This window comes from Lonchura striata, chromosome 1 (assembly GCF_050655825.1).
Source record: "Lonchura striata isolate lonStrDom1 chromosome 1, ASM5065582v1, whole genome shotgun sequence".
In the NCBI taxonomy this organism is placed as follows: Eukaryota; Metazoa; Chordata; class Aves; order Passeriformes; family Estrildidae; genus Lonchura; species Lonchura striata.
The window spans coordinates 87,539,782-87,565,422 of record NC_140703.1 but is presented as its reverse complement, the minus strand read 5'-3'; the positions used below and the strand labels follow the sequence as shown (position 1 = coordinate 87,565,422).

At 38.5% G+C, this 25,641-nt stretch overlaps 1 protein-coding gene across 4 annotated transcripts in view; it reads right to left on the bottom strand.

The window, feature by feature from the left end:
• The window catches only part of UBE3A (ubiquitin protein ligase E3A), a 53,457-nt gene extending 28,156 nt beyond the window's left edge, over positions 1-25,301 (bottom strand). Inside the window, exons 1-5 of one of the 4 annotated variants that reach the window (XM_085582655.1) lie at positions 25,161-25,301; positions 21,327-21,416; positions 15,461-15,528; positions 7,096-7,216; positions 3,685-3,729 (exon numbers count right to left, since the gene is read on the bottom strand). In XM_085582655.1, coding sequence (XP_085438781.1) covers positions 3,685-3,729; positions 7,096-7,115 — 65 coding nt within the window. In that variant the 5' untranslated portion in view covers positions 7,116-7,216; positions 15,461-15,528; positions 21,327-21,416; positions 25,161-25,301. Of the gene's footprint in view, positions 1-3,684; positions 3,730-7,095; positions 7,217-7,811; positions 7,959-15,460; positions 15,529-21,326; positions 21,465-25,160 lie in introns of those variants that run through there. The other 3 variants (XM_021546696.4, XM_021546698.4, XM_085582665.1) reach the window with 3 other exon arrangements.
• Positions 25,302-25,641: the final 340 nt, after the last annotated feature.

Here is a 25,641-nt window from a genome sequence, read left to right as displayed (position 1 = left end):
TGGTGGAGTCACCATCCCTGCCTGGAATTGTTCAAGAAACAAGTGGACATGGTGCTTAGTGCAATGGTCTAGTTGATAAGGTGGTAATTGGTCAAGGGTTGGACTCCATAATCTTGAAGTTCTTTTCCAGCCTTGATGATTCGATGATTGCTCCAAGATAGCTGGTTTTATTAAATGGAAATCTACAACAGCTATAATGGCTACTAGGAACTTAGAAGTGCCTAAATGTTCATAAGCATTTTCTTAACAGAAAAAAAAAAAAAAAAGCAAGCATTAATATGTTTTGAAACCCAGGAAACAGCTTTTTTAGTACTAATTGCAAAACAACTTTCAACAGATGTGTTTACAGAGGCATAAAGAGATACACCTGTAGCAGTTATAATACTACACTATGGAAGTGTATGGAAGATAACCAGCATATCAAAAACCGTTAAAGAAGGTGTTGCAGATGGTCATCTTTGTGAAGTTAAATGTTGCTTTGTGCAAGTTTCAGCTTCAAACCTTGCACACTGGTTTTCCTGCTTCTGTTTAGTTAAGAGTCAGATGAGCAGTGCTAGAAAAGACAGGCTTCCAGTAATAGCACTGCCCACACAGAGCCTTTTCAAGAGCCCTGCACACCAAACTGCCAAACAGTCCACCCACAGCTGGAGCCCAGCCCTTTGTTCCAGCAGTGCTGTAACACCTTTTGCCTGCCTCAGCCTCTGGCATCACAGCAAATGTGCATCTGGCAAATGTGCATGTGTATGGAGCTCACACTTTCCAAACTCCATTCTTTCCAGTGTGGTGGACCCCAATAGCAAGGGTGGATTGTGAGCTCTGCTTGGACCATACTTAACCCAAGGGACCTCCCTTCCCACTGTATTCTAGATCCAGAATGCCTCTGGGAACATCATGTGCTGACAAAAGCATGGCACTTCCTCAGAAAGGGCCACTCTGAGAACCCTGTCCTGGCTATATGGAGCAACACAGGAAGACAGAAAGGGAGCAAAGAACACAGTCAGCAACTATCTGGCAATTTTGTCTTGGAAAAACTGCCTTGCTACAGTCATATTAAAAAAAACAGAGAAGAGTTTCAAAATTGTCAAGAATCCCATCCTCAAAAGCAGAGAGAAGGAAAGATGAATGCACAGAAAGCCGTGTGAAGACAGCCATACCTTTGCCTTGATAAAAAAAGCTAAGAAAAACAGAGTGAAAACACATGAACATGTAAGAAGTTATTGTTAAACAATCAAGTTATGTGATTTAGTGCTAAAGAGGCTTTAGGAAAGCAATACTAATCAAAGCTGAAAGTCAATGGAGATGTGTGACAGGAGCAGTCAGAAAATGCTTACCTTATAAATTCTAAGATAAATGACTCCTAACTTTGAGCTAGCACCAAGATGTTCATCACATGGAGACCCAGAATTTGAAAAGGCTGGGATAAGCAAGACTTACATATAGAAGATTTTGCTGTGTAAGAATCTGAATATTTTCTTTAAATTTCTTTTTATTCACACAGGTGAAACATATGACTATGCTCTTAGATGAAGCTTTGCAATTCAAAACATGGAAATAAAGTAATTATATCAGTCAACCAGAGCAAAACCAACCATTCATTGTGCAAACAAAAAACCACTTGCTTTAGTCCCTGCATTTACTAACAAATTTTGGGCATGTAAATAACACAGTAACTATTTTAGCAACACAAGAGGCTTGTAGGTCACAACTCTACCACTTAACCTGCCATTCCACCTTATGTGGCAAGAGCTGCTATGCAGGATTGCAAAAATTCTCTGTAGTAGGTATAGTACACATCACATTGTGATACAGTTTAAAGAACATTTAGTTTTGCAAATATACTGTATAACTACTAGTCAAATATGTGAATTCCTACAGCTTGACTGGTTCACATTTATTTTAGACAGATAGCTAAAATTTATGAAGTCAGGGCCACTCTGATCACTGGTCTACATAAAAAATAAAATGTATTCAGCTATAACACATAAAGGCTTACTTCTGTAAATTTTTTAATGTTTGGTTGTAAGGAGAAGAATTGTCAAACTTCTAGAAGGATAAAAGCTTTACTGTCTTTTCCTTCTGATTTATGCTAGGTTCTTTAAGTCTTTGTTTCACACCAGTCTAGGTGAGTGCTGCTGATACATCTTTGCTTAAAATGCATAAAAACCAGTAATCTAAATGGTAACATCCAGAGTGGACTACAGCCAGCCTGCAGTATTATTTCCTCTGTTTGGCTAGGCCAGGGAACTAAAGGAACAATAAATCACAATGCAGCATAGACCACTACTGGACCAGGAATAAGAGACCATGGCAGGGCTTTTGCCCTGTGACCTCTAATGCAGCAACACTCAGAGTCCATGCACCAACAGAAGAGTCACCTTTCAGGCCAGGGTCCCTGCAACCTCCACTGCATTCCTAAGAAAGCAGCTGGACAGCACTTCTGTAGCAGATGGTATGAATGAGGGAAAAGAAATCTGTCATACCAAGAGAACTGCTTCTCCTAGTGCAAGAAAAGGCTTCACTCCAGTGAATTGCTAATAACACATCAGAAAAGCTCTGTTTCCTCCTCCTCATTTTTTAGGTTCACAGCCCAACGTACTGTGGAGCTCTCCACAGTTTTGCTCCTCCTTAAGTCGTGCAGCTACAGCAGAAAAGTCCTTGAGCAATTCACACTATGTCACTAGCCTGCAAAACATCCTGAAAATGGCACCCAGCCCATGGCATGTACAACACTAGACCGCTTGGGGGGAAGGCGTGAAGTAGACAGTTTAAGGTCAGAAGAGAAGTTTGTGGCAGAAGAGAAATGAACCCAGATCATTTGAAGCTTCAGACAACATACCAATTACTGGGCTACATTCCCTCTATTATTTTGGAACTTGTGCTGTTATCCAGAAGAGCAGTTTGTGGTTTCCCTGTTTGAGTACTATGACAGGACAGTTTGAATAGCTAGAAAAGAATTTTGTTTGCTAACTCACAGAAGAATAAAGTCTCAAAAAACATTTTTGTTTTCAAATGGTCCTCCAAATTCCTGCAACCCCTTTGAATATTGAATTGAAATTAATGTTTCAGTCCACCACAATCTTGATTTTAGTTTATCTTGGCTTCTAACCTAATGAAGACAGACAAAAAGTTTCAGACCTGTCACCAAGATGTTCTGTGAATACTGTTTAGTGAAAGAGAGCTAGCTTTCTGTTTCTAGAAGTAACTGGCATATAAATTTACCAAATCAAGTCAAAATTTCTTTTTCTTAGTTCAACAATCTATCTGCCACAAGATATACCAGCAGGTATTGTGCCTTAGTACTGAAATGTCTTCAAACGCATGTAAGATGTTAGTGAATGACAGGTAGAAATTATATCCCTTCTGTCAAGTCTGAATGTAGGCTATAAGCTTTCTGACACTGTATTATGCTACCATCTACTGGTTCACGTTAAATTAAACCTCCGAACCTTCCCTCCAACTCATTCACACCCTACGAAAAAAACCCCAAAAAACCAAAAACCAAAAAAAAACAGTTTCTGCAGAGACTTAAAATTGCAAAGTATTAATTTGAAATTTTTTAAGGTAATATCACAGTTCTACTCAGCTTTTGTCTTCTTTTCACTAAGCAGATGCAAGAGTGACTGTTATATATGTTCAGAACATTTTTAATCAAGATAAACCAAACTCATTCAGTCATTTACTTACATTCGGCTAGTTTCAATGTTCTCAGAGTGCGGTTCTCCTGGTGATCTGCAAAACCAGACAGAAAACCTTAAGCACTGCTTGTTCTTTTTAGTCATTACAATATGAAGTTATGAAAGATAGAATGTGATAAGTGTATTATTGCCACTAAAAGCATCAACTTTTTGATACTTGCAGATTTAATTTATCAAACTCTAGAATACAGTTTATTACATAAAACATGATAGTATAACAAAGCCAAATTTCCCTAAGAAGGAGAGCACTTTTTCCCCACGCTTACGCAACAGGAGCCATTAGGGAAGAGATCTGCAGAAAGTACTTCCGCATTCAGGCTGCACAGTGCTCCAGTTCTGGGCTAATTCTTCATAACCACTTCTGTAACCAAAATGTGTACTCAAAGATTATCAGTGATCAACTGCAACCAACAAATTCTCTACAGAACTGGATTCTAAGAAGTAGCAGTGCAGAAACTGGGTCCAAAAGGATATCAAAACAAACCTTGCATCTCTCTCCACCTGAACTCAGGGAGCTAATCTCACAGACAGCTTTCTGTTTTCTTCAATCCAGCCAAGACATCAGCCAGCAATATTCAGAATTGTTATTGCCTAGCACAAGCAGCACCTGTGTTTAGCTTGGCAACTCCATTGACTTAATTTGCAGACTAATTCAAGGGGTATAGCTCCACACTAACTTAAAGTAGACTAAATTATAGTTATTTAGCTTCTCCTTATTTCTATCTTCCTTAAGAGAGCACTAATTCAACTGCTAACTTTTTTTCAGACAGCATTTAGTATTTTTTTTCTCTCTTTGAGGTAGAACTTCCCCCTAGCCAGTGAGTTTGTCTAGATAAACCAGAAGATAAAGCAGTACAAATGCAGCAGTTTTGATTCCCATCATCTTAGGATGCCTTGAAATCAGACCTTATGGAACCTTTGCTTGGGAACAACCTCTGGTACAGTTGACCAGAACTGCCATGCTGGAATACTTTGCAAGGAGTGGAAACAAAGCACAACCACTACAGTAAAACTCTGCAGCTTAGATGAACAAAAATGTCTTTCATGACAGCTCTCTAAAAACAGAAGTGAGCTAAAATCTGCAAACAGAACTAACTTTTTAGGTTTCACCAGAGTCTGCTGGGACACTTCAGTTAGGACAGCTAAGCAGACTTTCCCATAGCTTTACAGGGGAAAAAAAAAATCTTTATTTATAGGAATGCAATTTCTAAATTTCTCTATTTATTATATAGCTATCTATAATGTTCTAAATGCTATTGGAAATCTCTACATGTAACCTGATACATTCCTTTTTTCCTGTTTCATTGTGCAATTTTACTGAATGGTCTCTGCTATTAAAGCTTGGACTGCTTTCCAAACTCTCTACTAAAATTTTAGTTCCTTTTCTGAAACACCAGTTCTTAACTTTCTGGATTCTACTAAACAGACCCAGTGCCTAGAAGGCATTTCTGGAAGATAACTCATAATTCCAAGGTTAGATGGATACTGTGTGGTGACAGATGATGCAGAACAGGAAATTATTTGTTTGTACTTCACTAACTTATAAAATTTAACAGACACTAGGGACAGAATTCTGAACTTCCTATCCAATTAACATTATACTCATACTTAAAATGTAAACCTTTTAGCTGGAAAATAACAAAAACTGCCCAGTCTTAAAATTTGGCCTCTATTTATTACCTCCAAATTATGCTTCCTTTACTCATTAAATTCAGGATTGACAAGGCAGTTGCTGACAAAAATAATGCTCACAGTAAAACAAATAAGAATTTCCCTTTAACTTCAGTGACCAAAGCAAGCCTCTAAATGCTTAGTGAGAAGAATCTCAATTTTTTTTCCCCACTCATTCACCTGAGCACATAACTGTTAGAAGCTGGAATAGTAGAAAGACACATGTTTATATTCATACTGGTTAGCTCCTCTATTTACTTCCATGACTTCAAAAAATGGTAGCAAAATGTCTGGACATTTAGGGCTTTGCTTTCTTAATTCTAGTATTGGGGCATACAACACACTGAGGCTTTGGGAAATAGTAGTGCTTTTAGTTGCTATGAAAATGCAAAGGAAATAGTGGTGTTAAAAGAAAAACATCAAGAATACTGAAAGCCTTTCAGCCCTTAAAATAAACAGCAGTATGAAGAATTATAGAAAAAGAGCAGACTGGCATCTAAACTCTGTGTTTAAGAAAAGCAGCCTGGTGATCTGCAGTACAGACATGAAAACAGCTAGCAGTATATCCAAAATCTTTTCCTATTCTCACTATTTGTGAGAATATTATTAGGGATATAAAGAGACAATACAGTTCAGTATATGTTACTTGGAAAAAAAAAAAGGTTGCATCTATAAGGTAAACAATGTAAGAAAAAAATACCATCTAGCTGGGTCAAAAAAGGTTGGGTCCTCTAAGGTAGGTGTTCTGCAGAACACAGGGTGAAAATTCCTTCAGCTTACTGTTTTCTAAAACATGAACAGACCTACTATAACTATGATTTGCAGAACTACTAATGGATGTATTAACTCGATTTTAAAAGGTTTCAAATGACAACATAAGCACCTAATAAAATGAGCTTTCAATACTCAGTAAAATGAAGTGGAAGATCAATCTAATTACAGGAATTGTATTTGTTTGCTGAGAAGATATTTATTTTGCAATACCCAATTCTTTACAAACAAGATACCTTGTTATTTCCTGTGAGCAGGCAACAGTATTGAAAAAGAACTATATAGTATGGCAAGACATCCTTTCATCATGCTTAAAATCTGAAACAAGAGTTCTGTTCAGAGAAAATCTCAGAGCAAATGCTCTTAAAAATTTCAGCTTTGAATTAGATTGTAGATACTGATCACAAGACACCAGCTAATCTGAATACTGCAGTATGAGCTCACAAATTCAAATGGTGGCTCATTTCCAGTATCACAGGGAGCAACTTCTCCATTCTACAAGCCACTCCTTTTACCTCCAGTGTACCTCTCTAGATGAGAAAAGTAATGGATGGTATGCAAGCTTACACACACTTTAACATCATCAAGTCTCCCAGATAAGTACTTCAAAACAAAAACTGAACACATGCTTGGATAAGTATGCTAAACAATTTACACAGAAATTCAGTATGACAGTAAAAACTACCAGGGACTTTTAAGTGATAGTATTGTTCTTAAGAAGGATATCATGGAGCACCACAGTGCTTGCTTGTATTTTAAAAAGCAGGCAAGGACAAACTAAGCGAGCTTTGAAATCAGTGTCAGCAATAGTGTAAGTCAACTTTGCCAGGTGACTTAAACAAACAATGTAACAATATTATTTATAAAACTAGCTTCAAGCCATAGAAATGAAATACCTTAAAATAAACATTATGGTACAAAAACTCCTGAGAAACAACCTGATATGCTTTATGCTTACCTTTTACAAGCTGTGGCCATTCGGTGACATCAGGGTGATCACAATTTTGAGTCACTGATATAAACTGAGTTGTCGCACCACTCCTGTATCACACGCTGGGCTAAGCATAAGCTTAACAATTCTAAACAAGTAAAAATAATGTAGTTAAAAGTTCTTAAAAATACTCAGCCAATTCTCTAAATAAAAAAAAAAAAAGAAAAATATTGATGCTAAGCATTGTTTTATCAGCAAGATTAAGACTTACATTCATTTTTTGCATGGCATTTTAGTTTCTAGAGTAACTCGCTACAGTACAATCAACTGGTAAACTTGAAAATTCAGCGACTTATTTTTAGACTTTCTAAAATACCAAAAGCCATACACATCTCTTGGACCAGTGCAAAACACCCAATATCAAGACAAGCATTCAAGGATCTGGAAGCGTGTGCATAAATATGAACCATAATTTCTAACTACAATAAAATTCTAGTAGATGTGTTGCTGCTACAACTCGATTAACATTGTTTCTTAGCAAGGCTCTGTTCCCAGGGGAGCAACAAGTAACCAGAACTTTGTTGTGTGCCTCTCCCCAGAAAGAAGTAAGCTATAGCTTATATATACGTTAAAGTTTCAGAGGAGCAACCTTTGCCCTCTATGGCAAATCTTTTAGGTTCTTTGCTCCATTTGTATCATGTGTCCTCTCTCCTCTCCCTTAAATTTTCAAAAGTATATTTTACCTGTCAATTGTTTCCCGTGATCTGGCTCCACTGGTATAAATTGAAGGGTTGGTCCTTTACTTTGTCACGCAGGTGGCAGCCAATGATCACTCAGCAATACTCGTGCCCAGAGCGCCCTGGGACCACCCCAGCTGATTACTTCCATGGCTGAAAAGGAACCAGTTAGTCTCTTACCTACTGCTGTTATCTACTCTAAACTAAAGTTAACGGATAAAATATTTCCAAACATAATCCTCATCACTCAATTCATCCCATCTCTCTCCCGCCCAAGCTCCTAAGTGCCCTGGAGAAAGCCAGAAAAGAAAAAAGGCCTCTGAAGGAGAATCAGATGACAAATAGCATTTGCTTTCTGCTAATAAAAAGTTTTGATAAAAATTGCAATGTTAATGTTGTATTTAATAAATAAAAAGTCATCTAACTTTCTCTTAAAGCAGTAGCTATGGAGACAGACCTCTGTATAGTATCCTGAGAAGTTTATTCCTGTGATAACCCTGATGAAACCCCACATTTGCAAGTTTGCCATGCAGCAAAAGCCTCACACAGAATGAAGGTGCACAAAGCTATTGAGGGCACAACCGCAGCTCTCTGCAACACCTGCAGACATAACAATCTGGTGCAAATACTAAGAGAGCACATCAGACAGCTTTAAATATTTATTAAAAAACATTTATTTCTTTACTGCACCTTTTGTGCTTCAGCCCAACCTATTACAAGAGTATTGCAGTAAGATCTTAGCAAGGCTCAGGATTTTCTAAAGTTTGTCAGAAAAGCTGCCCAGTTTTGCCAGTCTGCTACAATTTGACATTCTGCCACAAACTCTGCACAGAACAAAATTTGTCTTACTTTCAGAATGATGCTCATTAGTTTTATCATTCATTGAGGTAGGTAAAATGCCATCTGTTGATTTTAACATCAGTAATACTTAAGTGTTCTCACTGTAGCACAAGTGCAGTTGACACAAGTAAAAAAGTAGGCTACCAAAAATCTCCAAAACAAAACAGAGGTTCCCCAGTACTTATGTTTCATAGGTGTAAATCGTCAAAGTTTAACTGAGTCAATGCTAGGAACACAGAACATTGATTAAAAGTCAGTTGGAAAGGTTCCTCATCTGTCAACATTACAGAACAGGGTAAAGACTTTCCATTAATGTTTGCTGACCATCAGCTGTACTAAAAGGCAACAACCCAAGATGTTGATGCAGAATGAAGAAGCTGTAAAACACTGCTCTGCTTATGACATTCTGTTTAAGACCTGAAAACGTCCACTTTCAGGCAAGCCTTAGTTTTGAGGAAACAGATGCCTTTTTTAACACTGCTTCTAGCACTTTGCCCAAGTAACTTTTAGTACTCTGGTCAGAGGATTGTGGTATCATCTCTAAATCCTCATTGGTTGGGAAATCTGCATTCTGACTATTGGAAGTATCAGCTCATGTTCTGGAGTGTGTCTGACCAATGACTCCCTACCTAGATTTGGTCCTATATCACCCAGACTGTTGACAAAAACTTATTACAGTAGTCTTTCATTCAAATGGAAGCATGCTGGAACACCAGGTTGCCATCAACCTTAGTAAAACAAATTTTCCTGAGGCTGTTTCATATGAGAAGTCATGAACACAACTGACAACAGTGAAGGAGCACATGAAGTGCTGGTGTTGGATTCAAACACCACTAGATTTTGGAATGTTAAAAGATATACTTTAAGTTGGCAGCAGCTCCACAGTCATAATCAAGACAAGCTTGTGCCAAGGCCTGATACAGAACCAGATCTGTTAGTCTCATTTACCACACTACCGAACATAGTATCTACAGCAGTTGATGGGAAGCAGTGTCTGAACTGCCACAAATCTCACTGAGCTGAAGTTAACTCATCTAAGTTTTGTTGTGTATCTACAAACTTGTATCTACAAATTGAATTTGTCATGGGTCAGAGCTTTGAGTCAGGTAGTTTCAGCATTTCTGATTTGTTGCACCATACCTTAAAACCAGACTTAATGTACTGTGGTCTAAAATTGTCATGCTTCTATTCAGCAGTCTAGATGCAAAAAACCTTAATGAATAATTTTTCTCTTTTATCTCCTTCTCATCCTACCTTCCCCACCTATCTTGCTGCCACTCCTGTGGGACAGAATATGACTGGCAAGGATTCCCTAACACAGATGAAGGAATTAATTTTTCTAAAACCTTACTCACTAATGCATCAGCAGAGTAGTGTCTGCTGGCAAAGTGACCAGTACATTGAAACACAAGGTGGGTGGTGAAGGAGACAGCCATCAAAGATTTATTCTGAATATATTTCAAAGGACATTCTGAGTGCTTGATACAAACAAGGCAAAATAACCTCCAACCTGGTTAAGAGTTGAAAGATACTACATGATTAGGAAAGGAAAACCATACTGATGAATACACTAAGATCCTCAAAAACAGTATTATGAACTGTGAATTGGTCTAATCAATCTGTCACAGGAGTTTCTCTACAAAAAAATCTCCTCTGTAACTACCTTAAAGAAGATAGAAAGAGTAATCTCAAAACAGATATTTATTCACATTACTCAAACAAGTTTCTCTGGTCCTCATGTTATGATCAGCATGGCCTATAGTTTAGGCTTTTACAGACACCCTGAGCAGCTGAAGATATGAAAGGAAATTTGTGCCTATGGAGTATGTCCAAAAAACCCAAGACGGCTGCCAGGCTCTTTGGGACCGGCAGGCTCCAGTACAGGCACATCTCTGTCTGCCTAGTGACTATTTAGTAGTAGTAGCGTCAACTAGGGCTGCAACTACACCTATTACAGTCAGCAAGACATTGAGACATGTCTTCAAACCATCTATCTGAAAAACATTGTGATTTGAACTAGCTCTCATCAAAAAAGAATGGGATAAATAATGTTTATGCAGTGATTTGGAATGATTTGGAACACCACCTATTTCTCCAAGATGGCACAGGTCAGTACTTTCTTAAAAGAATGTTCCTATCAACTCAAGGAGTTAAACAATGAATCAAAGAACAAGATGTCAGAAAGCAAGTTCAGAAGCATCAAAAGGGGCTAAAAGCAACTTTGTTGCATAGTTTGATCAAAGAACTCAGCACATTTCCTTAAACCCTTAAAGTCTACAAGCATGAGGCAAGAAGAGGTCTCCAGCTTCAACATACAAAACCTAAAGCCACAACCTGGAGATTGTAAATATTTATTTTTCAGCAACCAAAAAAAAAAAACAAAAAAAAGGCAAATAACTTCCAGCCAAAAATCAAAAATCACTTATTTGAACATTGTTACATACATAGATTCCCTAAACCTGCTATTTATTATCCCTGAGTTATTTGTTGGTCACTTTCTGTGAGAGCAATGCAATCTGTCAGTCAACACACATCTGAGGCCTGGAAGATCCCTCAGAGGATGAACACTTTCCTTATTTAAACTATAACTTCTGACTGACTTATTGAAAGAGTGGCACTTGTAAGAATTTAAGTTTCCTTTACAAAGGAATTTTAACTATCTATCCAAGTAATCTTAGATCCAAATTTAAGATTCTCTTTTTGATTTATGATGAAAGTAGGGGTGATTCACTGTACAATGAAGTGCCATGATCTACCTTTACCTTTCAATACCAGAATTTTAGTTGCTTAATTAAATATAACCATCTGTCTCAAGAATATACCTCTAAAGACAGTTTTTGAAGGTCTTCTGAAGAGTCCCTCTGAATGCCCCAAGAATGAATTTTAGATATTTCCAGAATGACTTTGAGTACTACAAGGAAACAATCTATACAGTAAAAACTGACACCTAATAGGAGAGTTGTCCTTTTATAACTTGAGATTGAGGCAAATGTCCTGGAGAATATTCACCAAATCCCTAAATTCAATCTTAATTGTCATATACAGGGAAAAAAAAAAAAAAGGTAATGCAATAGGCATGTTTGAGCCTATATTTATTCATAAAGTTGGAACTACAAATTACTTTTTTTGCCTGTATGCTGCTTCCAATGCACAAAACATAAAAATAGAAGTTTTTTTCATCTAATTAGTAGGCAAAATTATTACTGATTCTACAGTAAAATAAAACAGCCACTAAAACAACCCGATCATATAAATCCTAAAGGAGCCCAAAAAAAAGCCCCAGCCAAACATTGATCTCTATATGATTTTCTTTCCCACTGCCTGGTAAACCAAGCAATTTGACTAGTAAAAGCAAATCCAGAATCATATTAGTTAGTAAACCAAAATAATTGGGTTCTATCCTGGAAAATGCCAACCTAAAGTGACTAAAGCAGTCACAACTAATGTACAAATCTACACATGCTCCCATGTATTACAAAAAGAATGACAGATATGGCTCATCAAGGGTCCCTGGAAGAGTGTCTGTTCATCTGCACAAAGTACTTCACACATCTTCCAAACTTAAACCCAGTTCTCCAATTATTCAATATTCTTCAAAAGTGTTCCAGAAGAGATAGAAAAGAACCACAAAGACATCACGAAAATAGAAGAAAATGCCTTGTGATTAGACAATGGAAAGAGTTCAAAGTTAATCAAGCCTATCAATATAGATACTGGAAGAAACTAAGTCTTATCACAGCACAAAAAGAATACATAAAAATCTTTGAACTGAAAGAATGTATATAAAATCCCTATTAATAGAAACTGAAGGCCCATAAATTCAAATTAGAGCACGAACACAAGCATGCAGGATAATGAGAACAATTAACACTAGAATAAATCATTTGGGATGGGAATCTGAATTTGTTACTATCTTCAAAATAAAGTTAGTGCTACTCCAGAATTTACATTTCAGTAAAATCACAAGTTACTGAGTTTCATAAAGGTAGAATTTTGTGTATCTCAATACAAAGAGATCAATCACAGATTTATCAATCCTGTAGTATCTGTACACTTACTTTTCCTTGATGTCAATACTCCCCACTGTACAGGTTTTGGCTGGAATAGAGTTAATTTTCTTCATAGGAGCTAGTGTGGGTTGTATTTTGAATTTGTGTTAACACAGGGATGTTTTTGTTATTGCTGTTTTTGTTACAGCTTTCATAGAGTCAAGGCCTTTTTTGCTCCTCACCCCACCAGGGAGGAGGTTGGGGGTGCACAGGGAGTGAGGAGGATTCACAGCTGGGACAGGTGACCCCAGCTGACCATAAAAGCATTCCATATTATAAGGCATCATGCTCAGCGTATAAAGCTGGGGAAAGAAGAAAAAAGGGGGAATGTTCGGAGTTACGACCTTTGTCTTCCCAAGTCACTGTTACATATATGGAGCTGGCTTTTCTGGAAAGGACAGAACATGTGCCTGTCCATGAGAAGTGGTGAATGAATTCCTTGTTTTGCTTTGCTTCATGCACAGCTTTTGCTTTACCTATTAAATTATCTTTATCTCAACCCACGAGTTTTCTCACTTTTACTCCTCCAATTCTCTTCCACATCCCACTGTGTGGGTAGGTGAGAGAGTAGCTGTTTGGTGTTTAGTTGCCAGCTGGGGTTAACTATGATATCCATAAATCACAGAGTAACAGAAAAATATCTAATGTTTCTTCCATTCCCTCCCCTCAGGCCAAAAGCTAGAGGCCTGCATATTATTCCCATTTTCTATAGCAACTCCTGCAACTTTGGATTTTGCCTTTGTATCTGGTTTTGGTTTAATATTTCAGTGAGATCATATACATATTTTGTTCACCTTTGTAAAAGCAGGAAAGATCCAAAATTATCTTTAGCTTTTGTGTTTTACACTTGGACCACAGTTGATTTTTTTCTTCCACTACACACACATCTAATTTTTTTTTTTTTTTGCAGAACCATTTGTTTCTATTTGTGTTATATTATACCTGTTACTTCAGGCTCCCTCCAAAATGATACACAGCCATGAACAAAATGCCCTTTCTACATCAGCAGGTGAAATCCAATCACCTATTTAAATGTCTTTTACTAACTTTTTTATTGGCTATTCATCATTTAAGTTATTTTGCAGTCAGGTAAGTTTTACAGCTTCACTTCAGCTTAACTGCTTAAACTTTTATTCTGTCTGTCCTTTTGCTTATTCTCTCTTTTGATTTCTTTTGCCACCCATCTTTCTGTTCACCAAGTTCTTCAGCATGTTTGTTTAAATATAATTGATATTAAAACAAAGCAACCATGCAATTCTGTACTATGACATTCAGCTTTTCTGATGTTCCATTAGTATTTATTACTGGCAATTTGTGGGGGATTAGAGTGGAATTCTTCATCAATTTATGAAGCACATAGCATTACAAAGACTCTATGCATACATACAGTGGCAAGCAGTTAAACATCCAGAAGAAAAGCAGCCAGCAGGCATAATGGCAATAAAGAAACAATGGCTTAGGTTTGAAGAAGAGCCATCATACACAGAACTGGTATTGACACTGGAGAGCAAGAAGCAGGTGGGTGGTCCCAGTGGTGCTGTGGGTGCAAAAATGAATATACACTACCTTCCAGATGCCTGCTAGAGTAAAGGACCAATCTATACAATTCTCTCAGGAACATCTGGATTGTGACAATGTAACATTGTAGCTTTTTGAGAGACTTATAATTTTTAATTAGTACACACTACCGCTAAAGTTTCAGCTTAGAATTAACAGTTTTATCAGAGCCTGTCTACAGCTTCCTATGAAACAGAACTTAAAAAGACATCAAACAAGTGTTCTGCAAATTTGAGATTTCTAAATTTTAAGTATATTTCTAAGTTAATTATCTTGAAAATAAAAATTCAGACATAAACCCATGGCACAGAAAACTCAGATCAGCTTCCTCACAATTTAAGTGGTTAAAAGAGAAAGTACCACATGGCTTAGAAACTGTTATTGAAATAACTACATACAATCTTGTCTATGCATTAACAGACCTACTTAATATGGTAGAAAAATTAACTTAATTGTCGTTTTTCTCAATGTAGTGATGCTGAAAGTTTCAAAAATTCTCAATGTACCAAGTTGCAGAACTACAGAACTTAAAAAGACACTACAAAGTAGTGCAGTAATACCAGGTATTACTAGAGAACTACACCAGAATTAAGTTAGGAAATGGTAATCAAAATAACTACAAATTCAACTTCCAGCCCTGCCACAATACACGTACATACTTTTAAGCTGGCTGGACATTTAAGAGCCTAGACAAAAAAGAGATACCATGTGCCATGGGTTCATGTTAGTTCTAAACTAAAGATTGTATTTCTCTATTTCCCAGCATTCCTATTTGTAAACTTGACTTACAGTGATGATTGCATAAATTTTCTGCAAGTTCTGAGCTTACTTTTCAAGTTATAGCCTCACTATAAATATGCTCAGTAGTGAATTTAAAAAAACCATACAGCTTGCAGAAACACACCAGTTCTTATCCAGTCCATGGAGAAATAAATGGATGGTAGCAGGATGATGATGAGCTTGTTAAATCAAAAGGGAATTCACCAATGTTATATCATCAGTACTTATTTTCCCCAAGAAAAATCAAATAAGCTATTTTCTAGTATATTATGACTAAGTAATAGATATCATAGTTAAAAAAGGGAAAAATTGGTGTGTGTTTCTTCCTGAATTAATTTTCAACTTTTTAAATCTCTGTGAAGAAAAGTATAATTACTTGCTATTACAATTATTAGCATACAAACAATGTAAGTGGAAATATAAACATACCATATCTTTCCAGAGCTGCAGAATCTTGTTCTTTCAAATTCTAAAATGGACTTCTACAGTTCTTGTACCTATAATGCAAAACATTTGAATTCAGTTCTTGCACTATGCACTAATTTGAAGCTCAACACAACTCCAAAACAATACATTCAAAAGTGCCTATTTGATTAGTCACAAATCTGCAACTAAAGAAAACACAGAATCATAGAATACTTCTAGTCAGAAAGGACCTACAAGGACCATCATACCAAATTACCCAGTCTTCACAGGACTACCTAAAACTGAACCATATAAAACTAAATCACACCTCTCACAGAAAAGCACAAGAGAAAATAATTATTATGTTACATGAGCTGCAAAAGCATGAAGTTCATCACATAGTGGTCCCTATTCTTTCCCCTGTAGTGATGCAATAGAGTTTTACAATTCCATTCATCCAGTTCATTACAAATATCAATTTCCTTTCTCCTTCCTGCCCTTTATTTTGTCCTTTTTTTTTTTTTTTTTTTTAATTTTCTTTAAGAACTGGCATTTCTACTAAGAAAAAAATAAACACACACTCAGGAGAAGTCACAGAACCAAATCTTTGTGCATAAAACTGCTGGAGTTCAGTATGCTTTTCTATAAATTCATTTTCAGAGAAGTCAAAATTAACAAGAGACTAAAACACACTTGAAATATTTTCAACAAACACCTAAAAGTACAACCAGCCTCGAGGGAAAAGATGACAGAAACAGACATATGCATATACCTAAAGAAAGACAGGGGTTGTGGATTCCCCATCACTGAAGGTGTTCAAAACCAAGCTGAATGGGGCTCTCAATAACCTAGTCTAGTGAAGGGTGTCTCTGCCCACGGATGAGGTTTGTAGTTAGATTTTTTTCTTTAAGGTTCCCTACCAACCCAAACTATTCCTTGATCCTATGAAATCTACTAATTATTTTCCAAAAAAGTTAGTAATTTGGCACAGAATATCACATTTTCAGCACTGTGAAGATTTAATATATAATTTCTTGGCTTAAAACTATTATGAACAAACAAATCCAATGCAGCTGATTTAGGCTGATCTCCAATATAGATCAGGGTTCCCACATAGGAAACCTCAATCTGGTTACCTTAGTAGTACATTCAGTTTTGTTTTAGAAGATGTCAAACCAGTGAGAAATCATTTGGTGTCAAGGGCCAAATTTGTTACCAGGGAACTGTAATGGGGTGATTCTGGACCAGTTTTGTCACTAAAGCTCCAAGCACTATCAATCTGAGCACATTCTTTTGCATTAAAAAAAAAAAAAAAGTTTTATCGAGTAGCCTTTTTTGTGAAAAGAACTGCTATTTCAACAAACAAGTCTACCAATTATGTAGTTTTCTGTACACTTAGGATTACTGTGTTAATGATACGTAACTGTGTCAATAAAACTTTGCTACCATTCAGAAAAAAAAACAGAAGAAAAACTCATCTGAACAACATGAGAAAGTAACTGATGATTTTCCTATTTGCAAGTAGCACTTCCACTCCATAGCCACAGCAGAAATCCAAAATACCTTATATTTTACTAAAGAATAATTCTTCATTCACTGTGGTGTCATTAGACAAACTCAGAAGTATTCTGACAAATGCAACAAATATTTTCACACCTTGTGTTGCAGGACTTCCAGAGTCAATCTATACATTTGTACAGACATAGAGCACTGTCATCTGTATAAAATTCTCTCATTCTCCTCCAAGATACAGAAGCACAAATTTTCAGTATGCACAGAGTAGGAGGAGAGCACCAAGTACAGCTTGAAAAAGTATTGCAAATACATCTACCCGGGTTCTTATGATTATTGCCCAGCAACAGAGACAAAAAAAAAAAGGTTCCCAAAAGAACTGAAGCTATGGAGTAGCTTAGGACCATACAACTGATAGAGGAAACAAGACCACAACAGAGGAGATGTAGACAGGTTATTTGCATAATAATACACAGCAACAGAAGAGCACATTCAACAACACAAAACTGAAGTTCCTGGACTTCCAGTTCTTCTCCTTTAATCTCTTCCTAACAGCAGAACATAGTTCAGCAGTCAACTAAGTCTAAAGTCTACATTTGCTCAAAGACTACATAACACAAAAGGAAATAAGGCTCTGTGATACTTGTCTAAAAGGAATGAAAATTATTTTATGAAGTCAGATGTAATTCAACATTCACCTTCAGTATACTTAATTAGCACTAAGATACTTCTGCCTAAAAAAATGAAAATGACAATATAACTAAAAGCTTGGTCAACCTTACTGCTTCCACTCCACACTAAAAAAAAAAAAAAAACAAAACCCAAAAAAAACCCCTTGATTGATCATGTGACCAGAGCCAAAAAATCTGCTTGTTTACAACCACATCATACATTTTCAGTAAGGAGACTTCAAGGCACACTGAATTGTATTAACACAGACAGTAAAGCACTGAACTAACCGCCCTGTCACATAAGGAATTCCAAAATATTTAAGAAGTTAATTGTAAAGTACAAAAAATATTTTGCAACTCTTATGTCTGGCCCGATAAAAAATATAATGAAATTATCTCTATCAGGTGCTTAGATTATGTTTTCCATTTGTGGTTTTGAGTTGTTCTGTTTGTCTGGTTTTATCCAGTAACTGTAATACAACAGGAACAGAATAAAAAATTCTGAGAGCACTACCCTAAAGAAATAATACCCAGTATTACAGATTTTCTGACACAATTTCAAATATTCAAGTTAAATTGAGAACAATTTTCTTCCTCAACTAACATTCTTAAGAGTAACCAAAATCACATTCGCCAAGTAAAAAACGAGTATTCACAAACATCCTTCTTTCAATCAGATATTCAGGTTATAGGAATCATGCAAATGGAGTATTTTTCACAACCTTACTATGGAAAGGGCTCAACCTTTGCAAGCAAGAAATACCAATGTTTCACAGAAGTGATACACTCAGGAGCTCCCTTGTCCTTGAAATCTGATGGGCTTTGCAGGTTGTGCAGACTCTTAACTATGTATTTCTCTTGGCTACAATAAGCAAATTTTGCTACACGAGCTGAAACACAAGGTGTTGCTACTCAGCCCAGTGTATCCTAGTGTACCTTAGACTTTCTAAAAATAAACCTGGGTGTACACACATAGTAAAACACAATATTCATCACCAAGACTTTGGACATGAGATTTCACTATGAAAAAATAAGCAGTCATTACCTGAATATAACTATACAAATGAAAATGAAAGATTGTATTGGAAACAGAAAATTTGAGGTAGTAACAGACCTCTTTAGTATTATCTAGCTTTGCAGAAGTTTTTGATTCCTTTTAAGAAAATGGCAAATACCACATTGTAAAATAAAAATATTTAAAGTATTAGTTAGCTCAAATATACAACTAATCATAAAGCAAAACTCATCTACAACTATGATAGACATTCTTGAAGTATTTTGACCTATGTCCCATTTGAGAAGTTGAGTTCCTTTAAGAGCCACTCCACCAGCCGCTAACAGCCCAAGCTTGCTGAACTGCAGCTGCTCCAGCCTGGGTCCCAGGGAGCATACCAGAGCAGGAGTACACAAGTAGTGCCAGAGCCTGGCTGCCTGAACAAGCCTGGCATCTCTCAGTGCCTTGCAAGCTTGGCAACACAAGATAGATCACTCTTGTGCCTCCCTGGCACAAAGCTCCTAAGGGCAAGGAAGAGCGTGTCTGCCATCCAGGTCTCCTCATTTTATTGATTTCTTAGGTGTAATGATTATCAGGGAAGTATTAAAAAGTGCTAAAAGCAGTCTGCCAAAGGAAGCAAAGAGCATGGTCTTCTCTGTGGAGAGATGAATTAGCTTCACACCTAGAACTCTATCTTGGTCAGAAGTCCTGTCACAGTAATCAAACAACACCAGAATGAAATGCAAACTATGTGGACTAATCATTGCCAGACCATTATGCAACAAACCCAAACAGAGGTTCTGTGACTTTCTGCTTGTGATCCTACCAGGCCACCAAGATCAAATTTCCTTTGGGTTTCAAACCACTCTTTAGTTTTTGATACTTAAATTTTGTCTTTAGTTGTTTAGGCCACAGCTTTGACATTCTGTCACACAAGCAAGGAAAATGAAGGCACATGGAGGGCAGGGAGATCTGAGACCGCCAGCATGGCTTCACCAAGGGCAAGTCCTGTGGACCAACCTAATGAGCCAGCTGCAGTGAGCGTTGAGTGAGGGTCTGACTGTGTTGCCTAAAGGTTATCTCAACTTGCTTTTCCACAGGAGAGGCTTGTGGGGGACAGATTTTAGGCAGCAGCAACCACTACTCCAACACCCACATTTTTAGCCTCCTATGACAGAGCGACTGAATCAATGGGCATGGGAACAGCTACTGATGTCATCTATTTGAACTTCTGAGGCCTTTGAAATGGTCCCCCACAACACCCTTCAACCTAAATTGGAGAGATAATGGATGGACTCTTTGGTGGATGAGGAATTGGTTGAATGGTTGCATACAGAGGGTAATGGTCAATGACTTAATGTTCAGATAGACATCAATGACAAGAGGTGTCCCTCAGGGGTCCATACTGAGAGCAGTTCATCAGTGATAGACAGTGGGACCTAATGTACCCTCAGGAAACCTGCAAACAATACTAATCTATGTGGTGTGACTGATATGCCTGAGGAATGGAATGCCACCCAGAGGGACCTGGACAAAACTGACAGGTGGGCTCATGAGAACCTCACCCAGTGAGTCCAAGTGCAAGGTCCTGAACCTGGGCTAACAACACCTGGTATCAATACAGGTCAGGGAATGAGGAAATTGGCAACAGAAGTAATTACAGAAGAACTTGGAGATCCTGGCTGTTGGAAGGACAGTTCTGTCCCAACAATATGTGCCTGCAGTCCAGAATGTATCCTTGGCTGCATCAAGAGCAGCATGGCCAGCAGGCCAAGGGAGGCCAGTCTGCCGTTCTACTCCTCTGAGACCCCACCTGCAGTGCTGCATCCAGCTCTGGAGTCCTCAGCACATGACAGGCACAGACCTGTTGGAGAAAGTCCAGAGTAGGGCCACAAAAATTACCAGAGGGCTGAAGCAACCCTCCTATGAAGAAAGGCCAAGAGAGTTAGTGTTGTTCCATCTGGAGAAGAGAAGAATCTGAAGAGACCTGATTGCTTTTATTTAATACTGAAGAGGAGCTTACAAGACAGAGGACAAACTTTTTACCAAGGGCTTCCTTGAGAGGATAAGAGGTAATGGCTTTTAACTAAAAGAGAGTAGATTAAGACGATATCAGAAAGTAATTTTTACAATGAGGGTGATAAAACACTGGAACAGATTGCCCAGGGATAGGAGATGCCCCATCCCTGGAAATATACATGGTTAAGCTGGACAGGGCTCTGAGCAACCTGATCTATTTGAAAATGTCCCTGCTTATTGCAGAGGAATTTGGACTAGATGACATTTAAAGATCCTTTCCAACCCAAACTATTCCAAGCGTGTGGAAAAAAAAAGTAACGCACTCCATATCAAGCAGTCAAGTAGTACATCAAATAAACGTTGTCCTATATCCACCACCACCACTGTAATCCACCTCTGAGTGACAGTCCCACTTCCGTCATACTACATAAAAATATGACTCTCAGAAGCAAGTTATGTTAGTACACAGAGCATGTTTTTAGTGTTATTTGAATGGATGCAAACAGCAATGCTTTTCAATGAAAAGTACTGGGACAGCTACATAGTGTGAATGCCCTTTTCAAACCAATAGACCAAAAAAAAAAGAATTCAAAGCTCTGTTTTGCTAACTAGAAGTTTCTCTAAAAAAACCCATATATACTTCTGTTCCAAGGAAATGCAAGTAGCTTCAAAAGAAGCAGATCACCCCTCTTACCTAAGACAGTGAAGTGAGGGTCCAGAAGGAAGCCACCCATTTAGTTGCACTCAGCAGAACAACTGCAGCTTCTCCTAATTCTTCACCACTCTGTAAAACATGGGTAAAGAACCATGCAGGATGGTAACGGAAAGAGTATCGGTAAAGACTGACTTCCACCCCCTTCCTCCATTCAGCAGTTTGCATAATACAGGGAAGCAGGCTCAACCTATTAAAGTAAGTAAGAAGTAGTTAATGCTTCCTTTAAGAGATTCATTCATAAGAGTATTTGTTAGACAAAACTATGATAATATTTAATTCATAATGTAATTTTGCACCCAGCAAGTTATTGTCAATAAGCTCTATCCCTCCTAACCACAGGAAGGTGCAGCTATTCAAAAATAGCAATTTAAAGTGCTATTTAGTCAGATGTTACATTGCCAAACCTGAATCCTGAATCTCAACAATATTTGATTTTCATATTTTTCCTATGAGGTTACTTTCCTGAAGAAATGTGTCACCAGCTGCTGTAGTTACTGAAGTGTTGCTTCGTTGCAAAATGTTACCTTTAGACCGTATTGCTGACTTTCTGCTAACCAACCAGATATGTTACACACATTACTATTCCTATGAATCAGCTTTTTTTCAAACTTTAATTCATGGGCAACACAGCCTTATGAAGCTATCAGGCAGTGCCTGCTAATACAAGAAGTTAAAGAGTAAATGTTAAGGTCAAAGCATTTAAGGTGACAAAATTCACTTCAAACATGAGATTTGCTCACTGCTGTTGTCTCTGGGAACCAGCTATTTAGCACAGCTTATAGAACTTCTGTGAGGGGGTAATTTTTTTTATTTTTTTTTTAGAAAGTAAACAACATACTCTAGATTTTTTCATTACAGACCCTGATAGCAAATGTATTACTCCCCTCTTTCCAGGTACAAATCAGAATTTCATTAGTAACAGAAAACCTTTTAATACCACCTCTCTAAAAAATTCACAGGTGCCTTAAATACACAGGATACTTCAGAAAAATTGTAAAACACACACCTCCTTTGTTTAAAAATCAATATCAATTCATTAATTAGAGTGAAGACTTGGCCCACACTACCAGAAAGGAAGATTGATGCTGGAAATGAGATCTATGCCTACACACTTTATGAATTATATTCCTTTTTCCCTCAACTATATGTTCTATTTTTAAAAATTGGTGGCTTTCATCTTCAGGTGTATGAGTACACTGGTGTGGGGAGGGAGAAAGACATTTCCTGAGTTTAAAAGAAGATGAATTCTCTCTGGACAGCCACTAAGTAGACTAAAACAAAAAGTAAGAGGAGAAAAAAAAATCTTTCCCGCACAGCAAAAATTAGGAAGATGCATATTTACAGAAACATAAAAACTGAACTGATTCCAGGGTAAGTGCCATATCATGTACAATGCTAATTACTGTTTATAGAAAATGTTGTATGTTTAAACATGTTCACAATTAAACACATTTATAACTTAAAACTCAACTCTGGTTAAGCAGAGCCTGTGAATTCTGAGAACTAACGAAGAATATGTCAACAAAGGACATAATCATAGTGAAACAAGCATGATTTTATCCTGCGCATGCTGGGTCATGGTGGTACACATGACACTTTTAAATTTCAAAAGAGAAGTTAAATGATATGAAAAAGAACCAGGCTTATTTTCTCAAATTGATTAAAACAATTGGGGAAAATTTCCAGGTGCTCTAACATAGACTCCAACAAGCAGAACATCCCTATATGTATTCAAAATAAAATACAAAAAAAAAAAAATACAAATACAAAACAAAAATACAAAAAACACAGTTTTCAATCCCATTCACAAAAGAACCACCATTCCCATGTTTTTAAACAGCAGCAGCAATTTAAAAAAAAAGGAAAAGACCAGAAGTCTTGTTTGTTATTTAAAAAAAAGCATCAAACCCACACAACTTTAGAGTTCTTAAGAGGACTTGGACTGAGAAATCTCAGGCTTTAAAACACACAACTCTTCAAGCCTGACTTTTTTTGCTAAGTCACAGAACCATACCCTGAAATAAACCTGAACAAATCAAACACTCATTTTGGCATCTAACTTGGTGCTTTTGTTACTATATTCTTGGAAGATTCTCAGGACACTCCAATGAGGAGAAATAGCAAACACCTCTGATAAACAAAATGATCTTCTTAATTCCAGCAGAAAAGATGCTACATTAAATAGTAAACACTTAAGAGTGCAATGGAAGGTATTTGTAAAAGAGAGATAAAGCACCTGTAACATTGTACAGAAATAATTTCAATTAAAAGTATCAGCTCTGTAAATGTAACTAGTGGACTATGTTTTCTTTCACTATTTTTCTGTACTGAGTTGACAGAATGATACTATACTACAAGCTGCATCTGTTTTAAAAGACAAGCACATCTGATAGTTTTCTCTCACATCCATATCAATTTAGCAATACAGATTTCCTATTTTCAATTCAACACACTCAGTTAAACTGAGTTTTGCTGTATTTTCAAATTTCTAAAAAGTACCTTAAACTGTTTCCACAATGAAAGGGCACAGCTATTCAGAGCCAACATCTAAACCAAGCAGTTTGTGAGAACTGCAAGTCTATTTCCAACAGTTTTCATTCTTATCAAGTGGTACACCTCTCACTATCTCCAACACTTCCCTCTCCCCCCATCATAAGTGTCTAACACAGTACAACTCAGAGCGTGGCTTCTTCCTTAGCAGGTAATCTCTCTAACTGGATGCTATTTGCATGAATTAGGAACTTAATCTTATCTTTTAGACCTCTCCCTTTCAAACCAGTCAGCTAGTCAAAAGAAAAAGAGAAAGAAGATAAATTGACAGTACAATCATAAAGGTCTTACTTTGTCAAGAAATCAAAGCTAAAATCGGGTACAATTTTCTACTGAGAAACTTTCTGCTAGACATGCAAGAGGCATGGCAAAACCACTCTGAGAAGCAAAATTCTCACAGGGCTTCAAGTTTGCAGACTCTTACTGAAGCAGGTATCTTTTCATACAGACAGAGGGCCCATCCCTGAAGTGATGTGTAAGAAACATGCTTAGTCCCAGAATTAGACCAACACATTACATAGAAGGAAACATAAACATATATTTCATTAACTGGAGAAAAAAAGAAAAGGAATAACTACATGTGTATAAATTACAGGTTCTTGTCACTTAAAGGAGAATTGTGATACATGTTTCGTTTCTTAAGCAGTAGCAACTTCTGAATGACCATAACACATCACCTCAGACATCTGATTTACAAATCAATAGTCAAGTGTAACATCCCTTAACAGAAATACTGTAGATATGCTTAAAAACTGAAGCCCAGAAAGTGCTGCAGTCAGGAGCGACAGATCACATACATCAAGGCAGCCTGCTCACAGGTTCAGATCCAACTCTTCAGACTGGACAGAAGGCAACACGAGCAAAGTGATCAGACCCACTTTGTCAAGCAGGCCTTGGCCACTAGTTAAGAGACCCTCGCACTACTTGCCATTCCGGCGGCCAGCCGCGCCGACAGCACCGAGCAGTCCCATGCCCACAGCTGCCCCAGAGAGTAGTCACCGAACCGGGAAACTGAGGCAGCGGCAGGCTGGGTTCACCCAAGGTCGCCCAGCGAGCCCGGTCTCCCGGGGGGGCGGGAGAAGCTCGGAGCTCCCGGGGCGGCCCCGCACCCGTGTGTGTCACGGCGCGGAAGGACGGGACCCCGGGGCTGCCGCCTTCCCCTCCCGGCGCGGGGAAGCTGGCAGGGCCGCCTCCCTCCCCTTCAGGGCCAGCGTGCGCCGGGCGCCATTCCCGCTCCCGGCCCTGCGCAGCGCTCACACCGACCTGGCTACCTCGGCTGCTGCTCCCGGGCGCTCCCGCCGCCGCTGCCGCCCGGGCTCATGCGGGGGCCGCGCCGCACTCGGGGCCGGGCCGCGGACGAGAAGGAGGCGCCGCCGCTGCTGCTGCCGGGGCCGCCGGAGCCGCGGCCTGGCGGGGCGGGGAAGGCGAGGCGGGCGGACGGGCCGGGCCGGGCGGGCGCGGCTGCTGCTCCTGCTGCTCCTGCTGTTCCTGCTGCTGCCGTGCCGGCCGGGCCGCGCTCAGCGCGAGCCCCGCGCCTCCATCTTGGGACAGCGCGGATGTCGGCGCGGCGCAGGCTCGGGGCGCGCGGGGGGGCGCGCGGGAAGGAGGGAGGGAGAGAAGGAGGGAGGACCGGCCGTGTCCCGGCGTGCAGCGCGGGCGGGGGCGAGGCGCGGCGGCGGCGCGCTACCCACCGCGGGCAACCATAGAGAGCTGCCGGGCCGCGCCTTCCGGCCGTGTGCCCTCG